The sequence below is a fragment of the Cucumis melo genome, chromosome 1 (assembly GCF_025177605.1).
Source record: "Cucumis melo cultivar AY chromosome 1, USDA_Cmelo_AY_1.0, whole genome shotgun sequence".
NCBI lineage: Eukaryota > Viridiplantae > Streptophyta > Magnoliopsida > Cucurbitales > Cucurbitaceae > Cucumis > Cucumis melo.
The window spans coordinates 16261442-16271459 of NC_066857.1; the positions used below are offsets into that span (position 1 = coordinate 16261442).

Below are 10018 nucleotides of genomic sequence, written 5' to 3' on the forward strand. Positions count from 1 at the left end.
GTTAAGACATGATGCATTTACAAGACAAAGTTATTATTATACCTTTTCAAATTGAAGCTAGTTACAAAAGTTGGTTGCATTTTCTAAGTGGAAAAGGGCACAAGTTTAAGACATTGAGTGTAGAACTTACAGACCTGAAATTATACCAAAAGGAGGTGGAACAGGCAGAGTTACATCGAGTTTCGCATTACAAAGATTTAACCCACTAATAGATATCTGATTCTACCACCTTTCTTTTAAGTTTCACTCTTCTTTTAATCTAGAACAATGAGTTGGATGGGCCTACAACTCTTTCTTTCTACTGGAAACTACTTACTATTCACATAGGAGGGAGAGAATACAGCAAATGATCCATACCAATGCCTTCAATCAGGGGTTTCTGGGTTCTACACGGGCGTAGTGAGGGGGGATAAAGAGTTAGGAAGCCGGTTGAGTCCACCGCCTCGAAGTGAGACACTCATGCTCTTCGTGGAGCTAGCTTTGAAGAGCAGATTTGTATCAAGAAATACAACCACCACAGTGATGTCATCATGGAAATGGCGACGAACGCCACGGCCGATCTTCTTCAAATCTGAGTACCTCATTTCTCTTTTCTTTGCAGCTACTTGAAGTGCAGCTCTGACCAGTCTTCTTGCACTTCCCTGCAAAAGTAATAGCATATGTTAAAAAGTTTGGCCTATAGATTTGTTCAGCAAAAAGCATGTGCCTAAATAAGGAAGCATAAAAAGTCTTAAATCTTTAAAAGCAATTGGGTAAAATTAGGCAGAAGAGCGATAATGGACAAAATTATGAGTTAAAAAGTTCTAGAGGTTTTTATGGCTGAGAAACCATAAAATTCGTTCACCACAGTGAAATCATTTCAAAAATCAGTCCTGCGTCTCAGACGCAAAAGAAAATGGAAATAGGAGGTGAAAATCTATGAGCAATACACATTAAAATTCAGGATTGGTTCGTGCAAATTTATAGACAATAAAGATCAAATGGAAATTCTAGCCACCTTTGATGGAAAATAAAACTCCATCACATTCAAGATCCTTCAACCAATATTCCTTCAAATCACAAGGAACAAGATAAATTATCGAAAAGAAAAGCAATAGTGAAATTTCTTAAAGTTTGAACTTCTAATTCTGAGCATGAGTATGACAAAAAATAAGATAATATATATATTACTAGATGGAAAATGTGATGAACCGAGAAAAACTAGATATAGATCTCACACTTTGATTGTGGCTATGAACTATATCAACCGCTTCCTGATTGCTAAGGTGCTCCCACAAACCATCTGATGCAAATATAACAAATTGATCATCTGGTTTCAACTGGATCTCAGAAATGGCTGGTTCAGAGCTCAAAAATGGCGTTCTGAAAGGTTCCTGAACTCGAAACTTTGCATACAATGGTTCTCTATTGAACTCAGCTTTTTTCAAGTACACGTCGCCTATGGATCTGGAAATCTGTAATAGTAAAGCTTCAGAATATTAAAGTCTTATATTGAATTTAAACCATAGCCTGAACAAGAAAGCACTCTCCAGATAGGTCTAAGAATTATGAGAAGCATTAATAGTCAGATGAGCTCTCCTACTAGTGTATAGCATTCAATGATAAAAATAGCCAATTCATTTGTCTCTAAAGTTGATTTATAGTTCCAAACTACAACTGAAAGAAAAAGAAGAGAAGAAAGGACCCGTCTCTTTTGACATTCTAATTTATCCAACATGAAAGGAGGAAGTGCTATACTATTTTCTCCCATAACTGGCTGACAATGGAGAAGCTCATGCCTGATACCATTCAATGCAAATGACTATCAACTCTAAGACCTACCGGTTAACATTTAGTTTGAATCATACTTGAGCTATCAAAAAGCAGTTTGATCCAACGCATCAACCCTTAAGTTATTAACTTCTTGTTCATCAAAAGGATGCTCCATGTTTTTTTTTAACGTCAATACATCGGAACCATGAAATATGCAGTCCACATTTTGAGTCACTTCCATTTTCCCTTCAAAATTATTCCAAAAGAACTTTGGTTGCATTTCCAGGAGCAAGCACAATGTTTGGAGTTGAAGGTTAAGCTGCCGGGATCAGAAGGATACTAAATCTTTAAGAACCTAAAAGGATAACTTATGGAGGTCCCTTCTAACTAAACTACCATTGAAAATGTGAGGAAATTTTCAATGCCAAAGAATCAACGTGCACTCGTTCTTTTCATGCCATACAGGTCCAGGTATTCCATTCTCCTCAAAGAGTGGAGCAGGAAAAGTTACTTGAAGCAGCTCGTACAATGCTTAGGCGCATAGAAGATAAGAGCACGACAGAATACGAAAAGCAGATACAAAACCAATCAATCAATACTTACAACAGACCAGAAAAATGCAAATATCTGTACTAACTAACCTGTATTATGCCCTTTACTCGCCAAACATTATGCCTTAAAACCACAACTTGTGGGTCATCAGGGTGCAAAGACTGCAGCTCTAGCCGCACTGACTCATTAGAAACATTGTGCTCTGTTGATAACTGAATGGCTAGAACCTCGCCAGTTGCCTTCACTGCTCTACCCAAAATAGCACGTGAATCACCTAGATTTGCAACATAGAGAGTCCCATCACAAATTACACCAACTAGACAGCATGAACCCACAGCTGCTATTTGAGGATTTGTTGGCCATTGACTTCGAACTATTGAAAGAAAACCTTCTTCTGTCGCTTGAAACGCCTTGCGTATTACATCCGCAGACATTAAGTCTTGCTCAGAAGCAAATCCTACACACAAAAAAAAAAAAAAATGATCAATAAAACTTTCAAACATCAATGATGTATACCATCCACCCAAAAATCAATGACAAAGAAACATTCCTTTTATCACAATATGAAGTGGGTATTTTGATTCAGGAAACTAAAGGTGGAAAGTAGAATCTTCTATCCTAGTAAACATAATCCCAAGTGACTCCTGAATCTTCCAATTGTCTGTCAACTTTTATCTGAATCAATACTAATTACAACCAAGTTGCTCTTTTCAATAAGGAACTGTTACAGAATCATTGAAGTATATCTTGCAAACTCATCGCAAAACCATATCTTCAAGAAAACTCTTCATTTAAAAAGAAAACAGGAGAGAGAGAGAGAGAGAGAGAGATCAGTGAGAATTTTCACTAAAAAATCAGGGAATATACCTAAACGATCCACAAACTAGTTTCTTTCCCTTCTCTCCATGATCAAATAGGAATGAACAGAAAATATAAAGCTGCAATAAGAAAGTTCTGAGTTTTGAATTGGTGCAGAGAGTAGATGTCTCACTCTTGAGATGCTGGAAAAGATGATCACAGATATACCGAGAAGTCTCAGGGCCTCCATGGCCATCATACACACCAACAAATGTTCCTCTGGGGCCAGACTCTTGTAAGCTCAAACTGCCTGACTCAATCTGGCTTTGATCTTCAAGCAAATTGTTGGCCTGAATCACAGACATTGAAAAATCTCCATTCAAGTGTTGTCCACTATCTTTGTACCATAGCAACCCGTCTTGCCGCCCCCTGATTTCCCCCGCCCCATACCGATCGGAGCTCGACTGGAAACAGGCCCTCAAAAAGTTCATCAACTCCGATAACATCCCTCATCTCATCCAAAGAATCCTCCACATTTTTAAAGAAAAATACTCCCCCACAAAGTGATTATATGAAAACCAAAAATTTCCAATCACAGAAGGTTTTGTTTTCCCCCGTACCTTATTTTATATCCTTCTTCTTCCTCAGTCAAACACAAAGTAGATAATGTATCAATAAAACGTTACCGTACAAATGAACTGACTTCTCATTCTTTATTCCTCTGCTAATCATAACAAGCAGGATCAAGGAGATATTTTCCAAAAACCCCTCTATTTTTCTTATCCCAAATAGAAACCCCAGGAAAATTACTGGTTACAAACAATGAACAAAGAAAAAGAAAGAAACAAATAAATCAAAAGAGTCGAAATCGAAGATTTAAGAGGTTTCTGAAACAGAATAGTAGTCAAAGCCAAACCCACTTCCTCCACCAGATTTCTATACGGATTGGTCAGATAAAACACTTAAATCAATCTACAACCCAAGTCTACGGATTCACATTCAACAAATTAAACCCACAAACGATTCAAATCAGAAAAGAAAAAAAAACCCAAACCCAAACCCAAACCCCCAATTAACCCCAATCAACAGAATCAGTCAAAAGCTTAACCAAAAGGGTAGAAAAAGAACAGATGAACCAATAAATAGAAGTACAGTCAAGAAGAAAAAGAAGAAAAGTAAAGAGATCTGCAAAGAGGGACGAATTGCAGAGGTTATATAGAGGAAGATCTAGGTGGGTTCTAGTTTTGGTTGCTCCTCGATTAGATTTAAAGATGAAGATGAGGAAGAATAAGAAGATGGGTTTGACAGAAATGGAGGCGGAGGAGAGCCGGCGGTCCCCCGTTAAGGAGTGACAAGGGCTAACTTTTGAGGCCAGCGAAGCGAGGGGTCCCTAGCAAAACAGTCAGCAAACACAGACGCGTTTGAGATTAATATAGAGAGACGATTCATTCCCCTATGGCCTTTGAGAAAGTGTCATTTTTTTGTTTGACGTGTCTTTTACCGTCGTACTATTTAGATGCAAGTTCAAATTTTTGTTCTTTTCACACGCTCCAACCTACTTTCAAAATCTCAATTTTGATCTCCTTATTCTTGTACTTTGCATCAAATGTTTTATTTTTAGTTCTTCGATTTTAGAAAACTTATCATTCTGATTTTTCTAACCTTTACTTACTTTCCATAAATTAATTACGCGGATTTGATTATCTATGTTTATGTTGTTATGAGAGTCTATATTTAAACCACCACACGTATTGGAGATGAGTATTGAGTAAATCATCAACTATATTGTACTCGTCTTCTTTTTATTAATTTATAGCTTAGTATTTTTTAATTTACCTATATTTAGACTCTAAACTTACACTAATGTATCTAATTAGTTGTTGCGTTTTAAGGAGACCGTAATGGTCAATGCATAATCTAAACTTTCAAATAAATCTAGTATTTCCGCAACTTTTTTAAAAAATCATTAAATATAACGAATATGGGTACAAAATTAAAATTTCGCTTACTCGTTGACACAAAACTAAAAGTGTAAATGTTTCCTTAAATAATTTCTAATGATTTGGAATCTATTCAACACAAGATTAGATGAAGAGTTCATAAATCCTATTAAATAATTTTCAAAATTCAATAACTAGATATACATAAAGTTAAGAGTTCGTGAACCAAACATATAAACTAACCAATATATTAGAAAGGTGAAAAATATATTTTTGGTCTATATACTTTAAATCTAATTTTTATTTGATTTCAATGTTTTAAAATTTCAAATTTATAATCCTTAATATTAAATTTAATTTTTATTTTAGTTATTAAATTTCTAAATGTTACACATTTATCCATCGGATGTTGAGTTTTGTTTTCATCTAGGGAAGTACAAAGAATTACGCTTTAAATTGGATTTTTTTTTATCGAATAGTATTTTCAGTTCTTAGTAGTAAAGTATGAATTAATTCATTTTAGAAGGAAAAAAATCACAAACTCATTATTTCACTAATTTTCTGCGGTTATTTAATTATAAAGTTTAACCTTACACTGATTTAAAGTTGACATAAAAAAATCAAAGTGGAAGTTAAAACTCAAAACAACATAAAAATATAAAAAACTAACCTAAGAATGAAATGAAAATTGATGAAAAAGAAATGATAAATTGGGGAAAAGAGATTGGTGAAACAGATGGGGTTGTTTTGTGTTGGAGAGTGACTGTGAGATGTGGAACTTTCTTGGGGGTTCGAACTCACGTGTGAACCCATTCGATTGCGACAAAACCCACAGGCCGAATGGATAATTCTTCAACATCATTGTGAAAATATTTAATCTTATTTATGGCTCTGCCAAATTTCCAATTTTCCAATTTCTAATTTTCGTTCATATATTATAAATAGGTTTCTAATTTAATCATTTATAATAAAGATATTTTTAAATATAATAAAATAAATTAAAATATTTACGATGTAAAATTTTATCAAACATATTAATAAACTTTTATTACTATCTATCAATATGACTTATAGGAGTATATCAATGTCTATTAGTATTATAGAATCTAAAATTTTATTTTATTTTATAAATATTTTATTAAATTTACTATTTTATAAATATATATATATAATTTTATCTAAGTTAATTAGTTTAATAATAACAATAATTTTCATAAAAAGTATGAATTATGAATATATTTTAAAGAAACGATTTAAAAAATCTGCAAATAGGGAACTAAAACTTTTAAAATTGACCAATAATAAAACTAGAAAGGATTAAATTTAAGATTTAGCGAGAATATAAAATTAAATTAGGAAAAACTTTAAAATACAAAGAAAAATAAAGCAAAAATATCTTAGTGCCCTTAACTACACCAATCTTTTTGCAATCTTTCTGATTATTCAACTACTTCTTCTCATTATTCAACTACACTTTTTCACTTGTACCATTTTCTTAAAATGACTTTGAAATATATTAGAATTAGAATTATACATTTGCGTGTATTATTATCAAAACACGGAAAAATAAAAACAAATTGAGTTGTGTGGAGTTGAGTTTCATACCTTTTTTTTTTTTTTGTTGTTGGAAAATTTCGAAGATTTATAGTACATAAAATATTTGTTCTTTATTTGACATGTTATTAAATGATATCTTTATTTATTGCATGGACCCTATATTATTATCAAAAACTTTTTATTCAGCAAACAACAAATGGATGTAGTACATAAAATTTTTCGTACATCATATTATTGAAAATTTTCTTGAGTTGAAGACTGCAATTACTTTTAAAGGTAATTATAATTGGTAACAGTTTTAGGAATGATAATTAAGTATATATAACATTTTTTTTAAAAAAATTCAAATACAACATATTTTATCACCGATGGATTCTTATGATCTATCAATGATAAATCAGTATTGCAACATGATCTATCAATAATGGATTTTGACATATTTTGCCATATTTACAAAAAAAATTTAAAATGTTGTTATATATGTTAATATTTTGAATCTAATTACTTTATTTGCTGCAATCGGTTTATGATTAACTATATTAAACAGTTGAAAACCCTCTTGAGCTACTGTGAACACGTCAAAGTATAAAAATGATATATAACCACTCAATTACACGATAAAGTTTCCTAAAATCAAAGTACAAGAAATGTAGTTGAAATTTTTGAAAAAGTTTCAGTTTGTTGTGATATTGTGGAACACAACCAAAAAACAAATGTAGAGAGAATATATTATACATTAAACAATAAAATAAAGTAAAAATAACACAACAAATTATGAAATAAGGAAACTTTATTCAATATGTTTTCCACTTTGTCTCCAACTCTTTTTGATTCTCACCAATCCTCTTCAATATCACTTACATATACTATAATAATTCTTCTTAATTCTAGACACTATGCCAAAACAAAAAATCGAACATACACGACACAACACAGACATCCACGTACACACGTAACAATAAATACCTAAGTCAGTAAGAGAATTAAAAAATAAAAAAAGTAGAAAGTTCTTAATTATTAGTTCTCCTAGATTAAGATATATATCTCATATATAAAATTATAATAGTAATGCATTTACATAAAGAATGAGATTTAGTATATTTTTTCCCCTTAGGGTAAGGATAAAATTTTCTCAACTATACGTTGTGTTTATCTTTCTTTTTATCATATTTCCTCAAATCCATAAATTTACCCACAACACAACTCTAAAAGATTAGGTATTTTATTTATTTGTTTCACGTATTTATAATTACTCATGTTTATTTACGTACTTCTTCTAACTCTACTCAACTATATCATATACCACTCTAATCTAATATAAGTTCTCTATTAACACTCTACATACATTTACATGGGAGAGGATTTAGCCTTAGGATTATATATTGATTAGCTTTGCTTCTTATCAAAAAAGAGTGAGTTCTCTCATCTTTTATCCCTACTTATTTTTCATGTTGGCTTAACTTTATATAGTCTAATTTAGCTAGCTTAGTTAGACACTTTAATTTATCGATTTATATAAAATGTTAATTAATTAAAGTAATATCGAGTTTGCGTATGTTAGTTCATAGAAAATTTCTAATTCAACTCTAAAGAAGTTATTAATGTTAACTATAGCACTTATCTTGAACTATATAAAGGTTGATAAAATAAAAGGGTTTGACATATTAAGAAAGTAAAAACATCAACTTTGTAGATTTTTTTAATTTTTTTTTTGGAACTAATACATATACAAGCTAAGTAGAAGTTCTTAGTATCAAAAGTGTTTAAATAATTATTAGAAAGCATTTATTGATGTATTAAATTTATTTGAGTCAATTACTTGCAAAAATTGTTGTTCAAGAAGTAAATAAGACTTTAATCACAATTTATGAATAATTTTGACATTAGAATCTTCTAATATATAAGTTCAAGTGTTAAAGGAGTAGATCTCAATATTATCCACTTGCAATTAATTAATTAATCTTTTTTTTTTTTTTGAGAAGATGTAAATTAATGGGTAATTGATGGACCAAAAAAATTGTAATTAATCCTAATACAACTTATTTAAGTTTGAATCAATTCAACACCATATACTTTCACTTGAGTTGGATTTATAGTTTTCTTTAAAACTAATATACATTATTAAATATATACTAACTACCTTTAATGGATATATATCTTGAGACCGAACTCTTATTTACTTTAACCATCTCCCTTGAAATACTTTAGAAAAACAGATCTAATATACTTGATTTATAATCTATATATATCTATTGAAAATTATATTTGTCGTGTTAAAAAAATATACATTAAATATACTATTTATACTTCAGGGAAAAAAAACTAAAAAAAACAAAAAGAAAGTTTACTACATTTGATTTTGCCATAAAAAGTATAAATATTTATATTTTTTACAATTTTTTTTAATAAAACAAGAAAAATAAATAGAAAAATAAATTCTCTTGTTGCCTCCAAATAAAACTACTAAAATTGTGTTTAATACTTAAAACAAGTTCTTTTTTATTTATTATAATTAAGAGTAAGAGAATCGAATCATAAACCTGTAGCTAGGTATATCAATTGAGTAAGTTTGCGTCATGGAAAAAAGTTCGCTAGAGAAATCTTATAAGGCAAGCAAACAATCCTACAATTTCTAAATGTCTATTTTTTTTTCTTCCTTTTTACTATTTTACAAGCTTACAAAATTTTTACTATTTTTTCTTGAAAAATGAATGGGTGATACAATTCCAATGAAACACTATTCCAAGATATCATATATGATTGCTAAGAAAATAACGTACAACATTTGTTAACAATCAAAAGGTTTGTTATTTGTTAATTAAATCCTCACTTTAGTATTTTGTAAGGACATTTTTAAACAAAGTAAAGTAAACTAAACTAAAATATTTACGATATGTAGCAAAATTTTAGATTATTATTCTCTATCATTATAACATATTAATCTATCATTGATAGAATCTGAAATTTTGTTATATTTTGTTAAGTTTGCCATTTTTACAATCTTTTTTTATATTAGTCTAATCATACGATTGAATTTTTCTTTATAGATAGTCCTTGCATTTGACAGAAATATCTATTGAGCTCTTGAATTTAAGGGTGTAATTGGGCTAGGTCGGATTTGTATGATAAATTTGAATTCTCAAATTGATAAATCTCTAAAATATAAAATTTACACCCATTAAGTTTCGTAGACATATTAAAAAATGTTAACTAGAGTGTTATATTAATATTAGATATTAAATTTACTTTCGTTCTAATAAAACATATCTATCAATTACAAGATAAAAAATTTATAGTCCAATTACACAGTTTTTTTTTCTTAAACATCTTTTTTTAATATTATTTAGATTTCTTAGGATATAAAATAAAAAATATAGATCTATAAAACATTTGAGATGCCGATCAAAATTGTCTAAAAG

General features: G+C 30.2%; 1 protein-coding gene across 2 annotated transcripts; it reads right to left on the bottom strand.

Annotated features, from left to right (window-relative positions):
* Positions 1 to 16: 16 nt before the first annotated feature.
* On the bottom strand, positions 17 to 4630 carry LOC103490268 (probable protein phosphatase 2C 60). 2 transcript variants are annotated; one of them, XM_051090263.1, is made up of 5 exons: positions 3296 to 4559; positions 2394 to 2761; positions 1218 to 1454; positions 998 to 1049; positions 17 to 641 (listed from the first exon to the last, which is right to left on the bottom strand). In XM_051090263.1, exons 1-5 carry the CDS (start codon positions 3606 to 3608, stop codon positions 529 to 531), a joined length of 1083 nt encoding a protein of 360 aa, XP_050946220.1. In that variant the 5' UTR covers positions 3609 to 4559; the 3' UTR covers positions 17 to 528. The 2 variants fall into 2 exon arrangements, with proteins under 2 accessions (XP_050946220.1, XP_008447929.1); XM_008449707.3 differs by lacking the exon at positions 998 to 1049 and having other exon boundaries at positions 3296 to 4630.
* Positions 4631 to 10018: the final 5388 nt, after the last annotated feature.

Coding starts and splice junctions, on each gene's coding strand:
- LOC103490268 (XM_008449707.3), bottom strand. CDS start 3,608: ATGTTATCGGAGTTGATGAACTTTTTGAGGGCCTGTTTCCAGTCGAGC. Junction 2,762..3,295: donor TCTTTTCCAGCATCTCAAGA/GTGAGACATCTA, acceptor TTTTGTGTGTAG/GATTTGCTTCTGAGCAAGAC. Junction 642..1,217: donor TTCATAGCCACAATCAAAGT/GTGAGATCTATA, acceptor TTACTTTTGCAG/GGAAGTGCAAGAAGACTGGT.